At 39.3% G+C, this 16,395-nt stretch overlaps 1 protein-coding gene across 19 annotated transcripts in view; it reads left to right on the top strand.

Annotated features, from left to right (window-relative positions):
• Positions 1-16,395, top strand: part of GRIP1 (glutamate receptor interacting protein 1) — a 330,428-nt gene that overhangs the window by 249,273 nt on the left and 64,760 nt on the right. For all 19 annotated transcript variants that reach the window (XM_080390724.1, XM_080390732.1, XM_080390731.1 and 16 more), the window contains 5 exons: positions 447-582; positions 1,534-1,679; positions 5,130-5,213; positions 6,083-6,158; positions 7,528-7,673. In XM_080390724.1, coding sequence (XP_080246850.1) covers positions 447-582; positions 1,534-1,679; positions 5,130-5,213; positions 6,083-6,158; positions 7,528-7,673 — 588 coding nt within the window. The remainder of the gene's footprint in view (positions 1-446; positions 583-1,533; positions 1,680-5,129; positions 5,214-6,082; positions 6,159-7,527; positions 7,674-16,395) is intronic.

Below are 16,395 nucleotides of genomic sequence, written 5' to 3'. Positions count from 1 at the left end.
ACCTAAACTTTTCTAGTGCTGTTATATCATTGTGTCTTTCACCCTTCTGTTTAGTTAATCAGCTGAAGTACTTTTGTACAGCTTTATAGAACACAGAGGTCAGAGGGAGAAAGCAGAAAATGAGGAAAGATAGCTTTTTTAAAAATGTGAAACAACTACCTTTAGTTGTAAGTGTTGCCAGAATTTGTATTTGTTGGCTCTGTATAGTATACTAGCCCATTGGTGTAGTTTTTAATAACCTTTTACAGAACATATGTCTCAGATTTATCTATATGCTGAGCCTTGCGGACAGAACTTGTGAATTGTAACACAAGAACCTCCAGATGTACACGTTATTTCTTATTAACATACATAACGATTTTCTTGGGAAGTAAATGACATTTTAGAAAGGCAACATCTGTGTTATCGCTTAAATTTTAATAATGCCAATAATTTTCTTTCAACAGAGGAATTCAAGGGCTCGACAATAGTTGAATTAATGAAAAAAGAAGGCACCACCCTAGGGCTTACAGTGTCAGGTGGAATCGACAAGGATGGGAAACCAAGAGTATCTAACCTTCGTCAAGGAGGAATCGCTGCTAGGTAACCACATCTCAAGGCTCAAAATGCATTATAAGATGTGATTGCTTCAGAAATATGTACCACATCAGAAAGGTCACTAACAAATATGTGACTAGATGCATCTATAATGGCAGCCCGTCAGACCAGAGAAGCTCAGAGATAAACGGCAACAGCTGGTCGCCCTCTTCCCTCAAGGCTAATTTAACAAAAACTAGAAATACCGATGAGATATTTGAAAGTAGTCATAGGACTAATTAAGTTTCTTCTAAATTATATAAATTTTATTTCCCTGTATTTTTGTCCTTGAACGAAAACTTGAGAGAACAAGCATAAAATACCGAGGGGAAAAAATAAAATGGAAGAACTAACCGTAGTGCGACCACAATTTTAATATTTTTTTTAAAAAACCCTGTTCATCAGCTGTTTTTAAGATTAAAAAGAAGGTTAAGTCATAGTCTTGCTTGCTACTACAGTGGAAACAAAAAACCTGGTATTTGTGAGTGAAACAATTAAAAAGACAAAGGTTAAGCTAAATCATTCCAAGTAACTGAGCAAAACATATGCATCTGGGCTGTGGCTTATCTCCTGTAGCTGTGCTGTTAGCTGTGAAGGTAGATGTTGTCCAAAAAAAGTAGTTTTGGATGCTTCCCAAAGAGAGAGAGAAAGATGGGGACATGAAGATGATGATTTCATGGATCCTGTGCCCAAACTAGTCAAATCATCCAACTCCTTTATTGTACAGCTGGTTTTGTACATTAGAAATTAATAATGCAACAGTGTTGTTCTTTTAATATTTAACAGGCTAGACTAGATTAAGATCTTAAAATGGCACTTTCTGTTTGAAAGATCAACTTGGTTTAGTCTAGATGAATGGAAAAAAGTATTCCTTACTGTCAGTAAAGAGTAATTTAAAGGATTTAGTTTGGTCCAACAGATCTGTCTTTAAGAAAAGCAATATGTACTTTTTCCTAGGAGTGACCAGCTGGATGTAGGGGACTACATCAAATCTGTGAATGGAATCAACCTGACCAAATTTCGCCATGATGAGATCATCAGCTTGCTCAAGAATGTTGGCGAGAGGGTTGTTTTAGAAGTGGAGTATGAGCTGCCTCCAGTCTGTAAGTAACAGCAGAGCAAACTGAAACCTACGCAGAATAGCAGATGTTGTTAGCAATGAGATGGACATGGTTGTTCATCTTCATTTTTGGTAGTGGTTGTTTTCCTAAAATTTTCTCCTCTGTCTTATCGCAGAGCATGGAAGCAGTGCAAAAGTACTGGCAGTACAGGGGGATGCTCTCAGAGATGCTCGGGTGTTTTAGGAGCATAAATCCCACCAACGGCAGAGCAGAGTTGTCAGCCTCCACTTTTTTGTTGTTGTGGTTCATTTATTTACAGTTTTGAATACTGGGAATTAGTTTAGGTAGATTCTGGGGCAAGAGAATCCTTCATGTCACAGTAAGATCTTCCGAGATGAGACTGATGAATATCTGTGAATTCTGCCTCTGCCTTTTCCTTCCTTCTCTCTACTTGCAGCACCTTCCCAGATAAGCAGCATACTTTGGGATTTTTCCAGTCTTTTCTGATGTCCCTTTTAGGCAGCTTTTCATTTCTAGAGCAGAAGACCTAGTGGGGTAGGCCACGGGGATGCATAAACCTGCATGAATTGTGTGACTGAAAAACAGGGCTTCTCGCTGGGCAGATTGTCTTCAAAACACAGATTTATGCTGACACCAAAGTCACAGAGGGGTAATGGATGTTTTCCTTGCCTCTCCTTTGCTCTTTCTTTTTTTGCTTATATCTGTGACTGTGTGTAGGAGAAAATCCGTGGGAATTGAGGCTATCAGGTGTGAAGTGAAAGCTAGAGAAACAGTGAGTTGGAAACCTGGGACCTAAAGTGAAGGAGTGAGTGGCAGGTGGCTGGCTGGCACCAAGGGGGCTGCACCGATTGCACTTTTGAAAGAGTGTTGGCTCCTTTATGCTGCTCACTGGAAGGGTGAAGGTGTGGTTTGCTGGTGTTTGGCCAGAAAAATCTGCAGAGCCAACTAGGAGGCACTTGTCTCCTTACATAAAGGCTTTCCTTATAACAGAAGCCAAAAAATCTATCACTTTCTTTGGTGCTCAGAAGTGAATGAGCTCCCCACTGCTTCCTAGCAGCTGGAGGGTTAGCCTAATTACATACTTGGTTGTTTTTATGATCTCCTGACAACCATCTTAATATGTTTTGAATGTTCTCTGTTGATTAGTGTTCGCTTGTGGTAAGGGAACTTCATGTTAAAAAATGGAGTATTTGAGTTAAGGAAGTCAGATGAGCTTAGAATTATTTTGCTGGAGATGTAATTGCTTTATGAGCATTATTTGTTTTACACTTATTCAAGCAGGATTCCTTCCTTTTCACCCGCTTTTGGCATATGTGCCGCTCTTGCTCACTGAAACAGGATTTTGACATGCTAAATTACAGTAGCAATTGTAACTTCCCTTCAGTCCTTGGAATTTCTGACCTCTTCATACAAGCATAGCTAAAAAAGTTGGAGATAAGCAGTCTAGTTGTTCTCATTAACTTCCAGTGAACAAGCTAGACACAGTGCCTTCATTGCATGCACAAGTCTAGCAGCAGGTCATGTGGTGAAGTTCTGGCACCTCCTTCCCTGCCCCATACATAATGAAATCCTACCGTTGTTCTCATGGTTGCCCCCTCAGAGAGAGGACTATCATGGTTTCAGAGTGGGGAAGTGTCAGTACCTTAATAATGATGGATTAAATCTGGCTGAGCACTAGTAATCCCACTCTCCCTAGTGCTTCCTTCACTGTCTGGCAGCGTTCGCAGCAGGAGCGCTATTTTCAGCACAAGCCACTCGGTGTTTTAAGCCAGAATGTGAGCCATGCCTTTTGTTGTTGCCAAAGGGTCAAGGGCTCCTTTCCCCTCGCAGGCCAGGGCTGGGGTGGAGGGACAACCACCTGGACAGTTGCTGCCCAAGCAGAAGGACGCTGCATGCCCTTCCTCCCTGCTGAACTATGGGTTTCACCTGTCCCCGGTGGAGATCACAGACCACACCATGCGGGTTAGCAAGCATAGAGTCGCCTTGAGCTACATGCAGGGCCACCTCCTGTTGATAGGATGAAGGCAGGAGTTGCCTTCTGCTCCCTGTAATTCGGTCCTTTTTGGTCAGCACAGAGTTTCTAGCTGAAAAGGAGGCAACTGCATGGACTTCAGTAGCACAGCCCTGATCTTCAAGCTGCAGCAGGAATTACTGCAATACAGAGCATGCCCTGGAGGTCCATCTTTCACCTGTTTTCCTAAGGAAGTGAGATTTATGTGATTTCACACGTGTGTTCTTCTGGTTCCCTGCAGTAACTTTTTTAATGGAGAGTGAAAGATTCCAAAAACAAGTACATTACGGTACATTTTGTGGAAACAGACACTTGAGTGAGTCTCCAAGTAGAGGAGTCCTCAAAGAGAGAGGCATGCAGCACTGAGGGGCACCACATCTTACTGAGGCTTTCCAGGGCTGGCAGCACCCACCCCTGCAGCTTTGTAGCCTGTGGTGTCCATTCCCCCCTCAGGGTATCCTAACAGGGGATGGGGAAACTGCTTATTGCAGGCAGGAGCATTAAAGGGCATAAGTTTTCATTTAGTTCTGCTGCTCACAGAACGTTTATTTCATAGGGGTGGGGGGGGCTGTTTAATCTTTATATGTCTTGTGCTGTTTGCAGTTTCTTACTGGAAGCTGGGAAGTGTGCGTGCATGTGATTTTGCCCAGTGTCCTTTTCCCTTTGGAAAAGGGAGTTCTTATACCCTGCCAAGTTTTTCCTATAAAAGCTAATAGTAAACCGGTCAACGGTCTCGTAACAGCAGTGGTTTCAAATTCTGTAAAGTGGATTATCACACCCAAAAGCATTGGTCTGTGCATTAGGCTTCTCACCTCCTCACCCAGCTGTGCACCACTGCTGTAGTGTTTACACAGAGAATACCAACTCAACTAGAAGTCAGAGGTTTTTTACTCCCTTACCAATGATGAGGGAGCATGTTAAGTTTTGAAAGAGGAAAAACAACAAATCCTTATGATACAAAATACTTTTTTCATCTTAATCTAGTAATATGAGAATAGAGGTACACCCTAAAAATCTCAGCTGTCTTGACTTCAAGCAATACAAGTAAATATTTTCATGGCTGAGCAGCAAATTCCATAGGTAGCTTTAAGAATATCATTTGTAATTTTTGTGTCTCACTGTGTCATTCCATCTTTTCTAGCTCTCTAACTATAAGAAAAGCAAAATTATGCCATGACTTAAACAGTAAGGCTTAAATTCCTCACCTGTTACATGCATCTGTGGCTCTTTTTCCAAACCGTTGGCAATCTGCAAAATATCTGGCCCAAAATCCTCTCAAAAAGAGGATGAGTAGTGTTTAATTACAGGCCTTTAATCTAGCTGTTCAGTAGTGGACTCTTCCCAATTGTATGATCAGAAACACAATAGCTAGCTTAAATTGGAAAAGGTGCAAATCTGTGTGTATCTTCATCATAATATTTTGGAATATTTTTCTTTTTTGTGTGTTTTTTTTCTTTTAGCTGTACAAGGATCAGGTCTCATCTTTAGAACTGTGGAAGTTACTTTACATAAAGAGGGGAACACTTTTGGATTTGTGATAAGAGGTGAGTTATTAAATTTGAACTGTCTGTATTTCTAAATCAGCAAAAAAAGTGATAAATTTTTATGGCATAAGAAATCATTTCAAGATTATGTCTCACACTTTTTAAAAATCTTTGTGATTTATGTATTACTTTTTCCATACTTTCATGTACTGCATTTATGAACTGCTCTAATTTTTGTTTATGGAAGAATGTTAATTAATCAACTATGCCAAGAACATAACAAACTTCATTTCACATAAGACCAGACTATGCTACCACTGAAATCAGCAGGAAGATTGTAGTTCTTAAAAAAGATTCACTTATAGTATTTGTATAAACTGGGTATGAAATGTAATCAATCATGCTGATAGTCTGAATTGTACGACAAAAATATTGTCACTGACTTAGAGAACAGAAGAAAACAGACAACTGTTAAATAATATACCCCAATGACGAATTATTAGTTTCTTCAGGGAACACTTTTTTTCTTTTTTTTTTTTTTTTGTGTAATATATAAATTCCTTAGTGGCCAGTCATTATTTTGAGTATACATGAAGTATGGATGTCTTTTTCTCTGTGCAGCAAACATTGCAGAACAGTAAGTTTTCACACTGAGATCAGATTTGCAGAGCAGAGGTTCTGAAAAAAGAATATACATTTATTAAGAATCACTGTGTAGAAGTACTTTATAGAGAATCGTCTATACCATACAGTAGGTCTATTTTATTTAAGATAAAATTCAGAGGAGGTTCATATTAACGGCTTGGCCATTTTTTGATCTTTTTAGCCCATGTCTAAATGTGTATGCTGCAAGGTACACATTAGACTTGCCTTTTGTCTTCAAAAAGCATAAAATGAAGGTGTGCTTTTTCTCACTTTTCCCTTTCTAGGTGGAGCACACGATGACAGAAATAAATCTCGTCCTGTTGTAATAACATGTGTTAGACCTGGAGGGCCTGCTGACAGGTACAATTCATCTTTCTCTGAAGTGCATGTGAAAGACAAATGGAGAAAGGTGAATTATTTGGGACAGAAGTTAGGATTTGGGATGAAAGAGATATGCTCAAACCTGTTCCTTTGAAATTCATAGTTTATGCTTTTAATTGTAATAACAGTAGTAGGCAACCACAGAGGCTCAGCGTGTCATAGTGTGTGTGAATTTTAATTCGGTATGTTGCATGTTTCAAGACTATCCCATTAAACATTTTCAAAAATCAACCTCAATTAGAACAAATTCCTGCAATAGGTCAGAACACCTTTTTTTGCAGCCTTCAGACAACTGGTGTAGCTCTTTAATTATACTTTTTGTACTCTAAACCCACTATCATTTTCTTTTGCGCTTCAGAAAAATACTGTCATGTGTTTGGGTGTTGTTGCATTATTCTTTTGAGACGTTTGTATAGATCTGTGTGTGAGTTCACATGTAACTTCACCTGGACAACTTCTGAGTGCAGGTTTATGCTTTGGTCCAATGAACATGTTTGTATGTAATACCATCTTGTATCTATACAAAAGAAAGAATATTCACTTTATTTATATTTATGAATTATATTTTCAAAAATGTCATTTTTTGTCCTTAAACCATTAAAGAAACTTAAAGGGCAATTTCTTTAAAGCAACATGATTTTCTGTAGCCTATGTTGACATTTTTGACCTTGGCAACATTAATTGAAAAGCAAATGTTTCAAGAGAGCATTTGTCTTCTGACTCTTTCTTCCCATCCCCATCCCCCTTGCTTCCTTGTTTTTCTCCCTGGTTCTTGAGCTGACGATGATAGTACTTCATTTTCTATTATAATTCCATATGCATTATGAGATACACGTGGGAGATGGTGTGCATTTATAGCCAAATTATTTTTAGGTAGGAGGAAAACAACAATTGAATTGCCCAAGTAAGGGTATTTTTTAAGAAAAACAGTGAATGGATATTCATATTTTTCAATCTGTTTCTGCATGCACATGTTTGCACCTCATATTTATTTTTAAGAAAATGTCGGGGGAGGAGGTGTTTATGTATGTATGAAAGAGAAGTTGTGTGGACGAGGCAGAAAGAAAGCATATGTTGAAGCAGAAGCTATACTTAGTTGCAATTTAACATGACTTGATTATTTAGCTATGTGTTAAGCCGCTTTCCAGTCACTGACTTTCCAATTAAAGCAATTTCCTTTCCACTGCGCCCTCTGAACGTTCTTGCTGTCAAAGTAAATGTTAAGTGTTAAGGCAAGAGGGATGGGTGTCAGAGAAGGTGCAAGAGAATTGCTTTGCATAAAGATAGTATTCTCTCCAAATCAATTTATCTTATATTAATAAAGATCATTCCTTTAATCTTCCTTCAGAGAGGGCACAATCAAACCTGGAGACAGGCTGCTGAGTGTGGATGGGATCAGACTGCTGGGAACGACACATGCTGAAGCCATGAGTATTCTCAAACAGTGTGGACAGGAGGCGACTCTGCTGGTCGAATACGACGTCTCAGTGATGGGTAGGTTGAGGAGTGGGGCTTTAGTTCTGGGAACCATCTGTGATGTTTTGCTGCCTGTTTTTGATGAGCTATTTTAGAAGTGATTGTGACCTGTTACGCTTCTAGTAGCACCGCTATTCCCTTCCGCACCGTATCATTAATCTTGGGTTCATAAGGAGGTGAGCAGTATTTTACTCTAATTTAGCATTCCGACATTTCATGGTTTGTAGAGTGAAACGAGAGTGTGGATTCTAGCAAAGTAACTTTTCCAGTGACTAGTTTATAATAAAGGTTAATGAAGTGTAAGCATTTCTGTCACATGAAAGAGGGGTTTACTTGCTCTAACAAGAATTCTTTTGCCTTTTACCAATGCTTCTAGATGACCAAGACATTATTAAAAAGTCACAAAACTGCCACGTAGAAAAGAACAGGGAAGAGAAGATTTCTTAAGAAGTGCAGAGGTGGCAAATCATGGCTTGAAAAATGAGCTTACACTTTATACAAACTTTGATTGAATTCACTGAAGATATGGGAGGTTTTTTGGAAAGTCAAGGAGAGCAGATGATTTTTCACAAAAGATTTGGGACTGAGTTATTTCCATTTGCTTTGAAAGTTGTCATATTGCCTCCATTTTTGCGAGACACAGAAAATTAATGGTAGCAAGAAATAGAAAAAACAGTCAGACTGAAATATTTCTTCTCTGTTTCAGGATCTTTCTCTTCTTTTCCTCAGTTTCACTGTCAGATTTCTAGCCTAGCAGTAAAGCAGCCTCACAGGAATTTGTGAAATAGCACCATCAAACCTCAAAGCCTTGGAAAAGATTAATACTTAGAAGAATGATGTCAGATATTTATTTATTCTGGAACAGCCCACTTTGTTCTTCTCCAAGACACAGATTTATTTATTTTTTTATTATAATATATATCTCTGTTTACTTAACTATCTGGAGTGAAGTGACAGGCTTGCATGGTGTCTGGCAGGCGTGCTGGACACTCGTGCAAGGTTCATGCCCAGAAAGGTGGCTGAGTGTCTGGCCAGGAACCTCCCACACGGAAAATGGAAACGCAGGTGATCTTGTAACCTGAAGAGAACTAGGTGTTTTCATTTATTTCTTCTTTTTCTTTGGAAGACAATGGATGGCCAAACCCTATCTGTCATCACAGTTAACACCAGATTCTTTATACTCCACTTTCTCTTAAGAGCGAGATCTCATTGCAAAAAGAACCCTTGGCTTTAGACGGACAGAGTTCCCAGCGAGGCTTTAATTTCAGAGAAAACTCCCATCCCTGTTGTCCTGTAAAACGCAGGGAAGCAATCTGTTTCAGTCTCACTGAGGATCTTTTAGAAATCTTTGCAGGTTTTTGTGAGGACAAAACTTTGTAATGAGAAGCTCTATTGTGCTCTAAATTGCAGGTTGTTCAAGGCAGGAACCTTCTTTTCAGTGTAAGCTGGGTAGAGCTCAGTGCAGGAGGATACAGAACCTACCCGGAAATTGCAGGTTTATAACTATACAGGCAGTACCCACAAGTCACTCTCTTCATGTTATTCTCTCTCTAAATAATCTCTGCTGTCTGCCTTTTGTTCTCAGTAACAAATCTGGATTTATTGTTCCTGCCTTCCTGGCAATGAATGTTTTATGCTATGGAAACTTAAGGAGGTAGAAGAACCTGAGACCTGTGGAGTCAGAAAGAAGGAAGGAAAAAGGAATCAGACACTGGGGAATGTAAGGGATGGTGGCCCTGCAGTGTCTGCGAGAACTAAAGAGGAATCCAGTAGGCTCTCTTTCTAATGCATTATGATTTTGTTAGATTTTATCTAGCCCTGAGTAAGTTTTGATTTTTTCCGATTTGCATACCCTGCATAGTTTTCTGATGTGATGCATCCAATAGGGTACTCTTGGTATAAACTTTCAGTAGAATATCTTACTCCTAGAAATATAATTGTACCATTACTTGTTTTAATGTCTTCTCTGCTGCTGGCAGATGCTTATATCCTGTAAAGTAGCTCTCCATGTAACCAGAACTGGAAAAAGCCATAAAATATATTCTGATAGCATGAAATTGGAACTTGATTTGAAAAGGTTACACTGGATGAAGAAAATAATCCTGAACTATTTTTCAGCTATAGTCCAGTAGTGTGTAACTGACTTTTTATTCTCCTGTAAGCATAAGCTTTTTCAAAGATGCTGTATTTCTCCAAGTTTAGTTCCTTCACCTGAAGTCTTGAAGAGGTCACTTGAGAACCCTGTACATTTTATTGTTTCTGGAACCTAGAGAAACTGGAGTAAAAGAAAACATCAAGGGGTTCTGTGCAGGGTAATTAAGTGTGTAAATAATGTAGGAGATGTGGCTAGTCCCGTTGATCTCTGGTGTTACACTAGTGCTTACTTAAATACACCCTGAAGTATCCTGCTCAGCTGGGTCCTAGGAAGTAAACTTCTCAATTCAGCTTCTTGGAAGAGATATTGTTAGCTTGTTGGGTCTTTTTTTTTTTTTTTTTTTTTTTAATTTATTCTTTTGAAGATGTTTCCAGGTTGGTGCATGGAATATACTGCTGTACAGTTTCAAAGATACCTTAAAATAGTAGGAGTTTGGAAATCCCACGATAATCCCTGACGAAAATAGGGGAAGGCAATAGCATGATTTCCCAGAAAATATTTTATAACCTTATAAAAGTTTCGCTTGAAATTGTGGAGGTAGCAGTCTTCCATACATCTTTCTGTTTTCTAAAACACCTACTCTGGTCATAAAGCAATGTGGTTGTTTATACTCCTTGTTGATTTTAGAGGGAACTACATGCTTTTTTTTAAATTTAGGGAGGATCCATGGGTGGTGCTGGGGGTGGTGGTGGGGTTTGCAGAGGAGACGGTTATGGTGACTTGCCCTACACACAGCTGTGTGGAAGTAACATTAACTCTGTGGGCTTTATCACTTTCTTTGTAATCCTTAGACCTGAAATGTCCAACCTTTATGGTTACGTGGATCACGTGTTTTCATCCACTGGTGGGAGAGGTCTGAATATTGCAGCTCTCTGTGCCATGTGACTACACCTGTGCCCCTCATGCAGTGGAGGGGAAGGAGCAGAGGCACGGTAGTGGCTAGCAGTGACTTGCTGCCACTGACAAAATAATTTTACAGCCTGAATCTTTTCCTGTGACAGCCAAGGAGAAAATACTAATTCCAAACTATAAATTTAGGTTGGGAAGACTGAAGTTCTCCCTGTTTGGCAGTGGTCTGGGTGAAGTGTCCTAATGAGCTGCTCACAGCTTGAAAGCCATAGGTTGAGTGTCCTCAGTTAAAGTGAGAATGAGAGTTAGAATGCAATGCTAATAACAAGCTGCAGGCAGAGATTCACACTGTCTCTTTCTGGAACAAGAAATAAAAAGTTTATCACTACATTTATTTGGAAGTAGAGCAGATGCAGTTTCCCTTCAGGTTTTCCAAAATCTGTCATGATGCTACTGGGCTCTGTCATCACTGTGATTGGGGTTGCATCTGCTTGGGTAATGTTCCGTATTTACACTGAAAGGGAGCATTCAGCAAAGTTCAAAGGTAACTACTAACTTGAGTTTAAATTCTGGCCTATAATGTAATTCTAGTTCATAAATTGCTGCTGCTGTACTTTTGAGCAATCTACTTTTAAAATCTTGGATGTTTTTGCTGGTGTAGTATTTTAATCAGGTACACTGTAGTCAAACAAAACTATTAGCTATTGACAGGACTTTGGCACATTGTTAGCTGTTTGCACTTGAGGGACACAAAATCTTTGTCTCTCATGTCTTCACTGGGTGTTTTCTTAGTTCGAACCACTCTGTTGTCTTCAGGAAAGAAGGAACATATTGCAAATTCAAATTTCGTATGTTTCTCTGTCCTGTTTAACAGTTCTGGCACTTACTGGAGCCAGAATGGATTTACTGTAATTGTTTTCTGCAAAACAGATATGGTCAGCTTGGTTTTTGATCCCAAGCTACCAGAGTCACCCTGGCATAGAACTGGTCAACTTTAGCTAGAGCAACACCCTCAGTTTTCTGAACTTGATGTTTACCACTTTCTAGAAAGGGAATTACTCATGCAATCATTTGCTGGTAAATCTGACAGCAGTTTAACAAACCGTGTCCAAGCCTTTTGCATCTGTAAGTTCATCCATTTCCAAAAAAAAAAAAAAAACCAAACAAAAAAAACCAAAAACCCAAACACAGAAAACCAACAACCCAAAACCAAAAGGCTGTAACAATTTTATGAGAGTACATTTAAAGGAGTCTGCCTCACCCTTCAGTAATTTTGCATGGCAGCAAGAACACTAGAGAGAGTTTGCATACTTCAAACATCAGGAAAGTAATCCATGATCCAGCGTAGACTTCCAGTAATTTGTGCAAGACAAGAAATATAGGGGAAAAAAGCAACTTAGGGGCTGCCCCTTAAGTTTCATAAAGCAGTATCACTCAAGCATATCCAGAGTTACAGGGGCCTGTAAGAGCAATAGAGTTGCAAGACCAAGGAACAGGAGCTCCAGAGACTCCAAGGGCAGACTCAAGATCCTCATAAACCTTATAAATGTTACAAGACCTTGAAAGCTGAAGGAAAGTCAGGAAGCCTGTAGGATTCTACACTGCTTTTTTGTTAATGTTTCTTTATAAACTTAAAATTAACATTTCCTTTGATTCTTACATGTCTTTGACACAACAGGTAGGTAGCATTCTCTAGCATTTGACTGCAACTGCAGGTCTCCTGGCTGTCACAGAGCAACAGACCTAGATTCCTTGAAATTCTAAATATGAATTAGTTACTTAAACCTTTAAAAAACGCTTCCTCTCTTATGTTGCTTCAGAGACAGATTGAATGAAAATTCATGTGTAATGCAAAGGTCATGATAGCTGTATTAGTTGAAGTATTACTACTTTAAATACTGCTACACGAACACATGCACAAATTATGCTAGAAGACAATGTTTGAAGTCAAAAAGTTGAGCATGCCAGTTGGGAAACGTCAGGATTGAGGCTGCCTGCTCAGCCTCTGTCCAGCTACGTGTGCATGCAGTACAGTCACAAGACCCACAGGGAAGATGATAACCTTTTTATGCAGCTTTTCATTTTGAATTTTCTTTCTATCCTCGGTATGTGACAACATGCTTATTGAAAGCACTGCCCAGATCCTTTTCTGAATGCAAAGTTACTAATTTCCTGGTGGTTTTTTTCTGAGGCTCTAATGCCATCGCAGTTAGAGTGCTTCAGGCAATATGCAGATCTCAAGGAGAAAACCTCAGTGTCCCAAGGTCACTCCAAATGTATTGGCTCTTTCTTAAGGTAGAAGACATATAGGCATCTCTCTGTAGCAGTTCCAGAAATACCACTTGCAGATGTGTCACTAGGTAAAACGTGGGGGTTTTTGTCTCTCCTAGAGGCCAATGCACAATTCTCATTCACACCGTGCAAACCAAGCAGATACTTAAATCTATGTGCTCTGGCATGTTAGTCTCTCATCTTATTGTACCAGTTCCTTGTTTATCAAACACACTATTTGTGCTTTCTGCTGTCAGTGCCAGATGCCTGCATCAGGGACATTAGTATGAACTGACAGTCAGGCGTGGTTGTGTACAGTAAGTAGGTTCTCTCTCTGTAGTGCTAGCTTGTTAGGATTGCATCTAGAGAAAGATAGATGTTTTGGGATACGACGTATCCTTGGCACCAAAAGAGGCTTTTTCCTTCAGAGAAGTCTGAGCCTTGTGATATTTTTTTTTTTTGCTGTTCAGTTTTCTGGCTTTCAGGACTGCTTTTTTACAATTAGCAAATGGGCATTATTCCTTTTAACCCTTCACCTCTCATGCTGCTGCTAAATATGACATGCTGACTTCACTGAGTCTCATCATGAGCCTATAAAAGGATTGATATCTATCAGTCAGGTATCAGTTCCTGCTTACTTACCTGCTTTAATCTACTCTTGTTTAAAAGGAAGATAAATACCTTCTTAACATCTCTTGAGATAAATGGATAGCATGGAAACCTAAGGTAATTTGTGGTTCTAAAAAAAAAAAATACAGCATTTTTGGCTGGCAAATTGAAAACTCAGTTCTTGATGCATCAGTACTTTGTGTGATCAAGAGATGATTATACTGACTGCTGATAGTGAAACAAGAAAATGCTTGCTATTAGTGACCAGTACAGTTTAAATGTCCTTTTCAGCCTTTACAGGAACTGTGACAGAAAGAGAGTCTGGTACTTCAAAGCAGCACTCAGGTGTCTCCTGCATGTTACATGACTGACTTCCCTTTCTTGTAGTTCCCTTTTAATGCCTTACACACCTGCCACCCAACTCATTCACTGCTAGCTCCCTCAAAACTTACAGTGCATTGTCTTATAGATACAACACTTGTTTCATCATGAGGACTGCTGAGTAGTAAAAAAAGTGTGGAATGGGGCCTTGTAAGAAAATAGTATTTATCTACCTAATGAATGGTATCACTGTGTTGCATAAGCAGCTGTCAGTTCATTGTTTCCCAGAATTTGTGTGAGCTTATATCCTTAACAGTGTTGACACATTTTTATGTCCCATTACCTAGATTTCTCTGTGGGAAAAACTTTATCTCTGACATCTGTACCCAAATAGTTCCTCAAAAGGATGAGAATCATTAAGTCCACCAGTCTGCTGCGTTAGCTGGGTTATCAGACAAGCTGTCCAGCACAGTATGTATGTGCTTGCTGGGGACCAGAAAAGACTTGCGACACTCATGTGACCAGTGGGTTTCAAAGATGTTTTCTGAACAGCAGAGAACTATAAAGGTTCAGGTTCCCATGTTCCTTCCTGTCCATTTCACCTAGGCGTGATGCTTTTTTCCTCTGTTCTTTGTTCTTGTCCTGGTTCCTAGCTGCATTACTGCCTTTTTTTTCCCAGTAGCTGCTTGATTTTCCTTTTCCTTACTGACCTAGTTAGAGTCTTCTTTTCTAGAAGGTCCTAAATCCCAACATGCTATTCCCTCTCCTTACAGCCCAGTTTTTTTTTCTGTCTGTTGCCAAGTAAGGCTTAGGTAATTTTCCAACACATTTCTCTCACACTGCTGATTTCCCTCCATAAAGGCCTTTTGCAGTTTTCATGCGTGTCCTTCTTTCGCCCTTTCTCCTGTCCAGCCATTCCCAATTTTCATGTACTGCAGTTCCGTTTCAGACCAATCACCTTCTCACCTCAGTTCCTCCCCTTCTTTTCCCAGAAGCCCTACTTGCCGCCCTTCCTGGCTCTGCTCTTGATTCTCTGTGCCAGATCTGTCAGGTAATAAAGACATATAGAGAACCTGAATTTTCAACATAAAGCCTACAGAATTTTCGGGGAGGGGGGAACAGTATGGTTTTCCCTAATGATGCTTTCAGACACAGCTGACCCATTTCAGCTGAAATAACTAAGGGAAGAAAAAACATAGGGCTTGAGAGAGGTAACCGTCATAAGAAAAAATCACACCAAATGTTTGAACTGTGGTCAAGTTGCAAGCAATTAAAATCAAGATGTTTTAATGAGAAAAGTCTATGATTCCCAAGTACATTTGCCCTATAGAATTTTTTCACTTCCTTTTCTCTGCCTGGTTATGATTTGTTGTTACAGTTTGATAGCCATGTTGCTGGTAGATGATTACAGAAGGGAGGAGTTGTCATGTTTTACAAGTATTTCATAAATCTTACAGATACTTCTTTCTTTACAAACTTCTTGATCATCCCTAAAGAGAAATAAATGGAATTTAGCTGAACCATAGAAGTTACAAATTACTCTAACAGGTCCAATTAACATTTCTCTCTAGTGCTTTTGAAACCATGGCCTCATTAAAAGCAGCTTAATAAACGTTGCTTTGTATGGGAGAAAAAAGCGTAAAGGTGAAATGAGATGTCTCTGTAACAGAAAACTGAAAATACAATGTAATTGTCATAAATAACTGGGGGGGGGATGGGGGTGGGGGTGGTGTGTGTGTGCAGTTACTGTCTTCCAAGTTCCGCTTCATATATGAAAGTATTCTGTGTTTTACTTACTGGGTACTGAGAGTAATGGACAAATTTGTCTTCAAAGACTTGTCAGGAAGGTGAAACCTATACTTGTATGCAGTTAGTCTAAATAGTGTACAAATCAAAAAATTCAGTCTGAAATATCTAATGTATTTCATGGTGGGCATTCAATAAAGTAGAGCCTTCCTAAACTAGAATCACAAAGCACATGGTTTGACTTTTTTAGACGCTAATTCAAGGGTTTGGATCCTCAGATAGAAGCAGCCTCTGCCTATTAATAATGTGCTGTTGTGCTTCTTTTAGTAAGTATTTAGAAATAAGTGATGGAATAAGGAGATAGCTGTTATAACCTCTCCTGTCCACCATGCAGGTTCCAAGCAAGTGGAGGGAAGGAGCAAATAACCTTCACATATATTTAGTAAAAGATGGGAAAAAAAGTATTGATCAAGTCTTTCCACTTTGCATGAGGGCTATCCAGAAGTGCCATGAAATGCAGTATGAAAGAGAATTGTCATCTCTACTACATGCTCATACTTCTGGTCAGCTGGAAGTTAGTCAAGAGGTCTTTCAGTAAATTGGTTTATCTGTTACTTAGTGTGCTGGTCAACAGCAGAGTAACAAGGATGAAGTATCCTGATTTATCCTGGTCTAAAGAAAAAAATTGAGCAGGTAGCTGAAGTACTTAAATTCAGAGTGCAGGTGTGAAAGTTTTACAAAGAGGATGATAATTAAGCTTCTTGGAGATTAAAGGATTTTCTGCATGTG

Source organism: Falco punctatus (genome assembly GCF_963210335.1).
Source record: "Falco punctatus genome assembly, chromosome: 6".
NCBI lineage: Eukaryota > Metazoa > Chordata > Aves > Falconiformes > Falconidae > Falco > Falco punctatus.
This window is presented reverse-complemented; position numbering and strand designations above follow the sequence as displayed.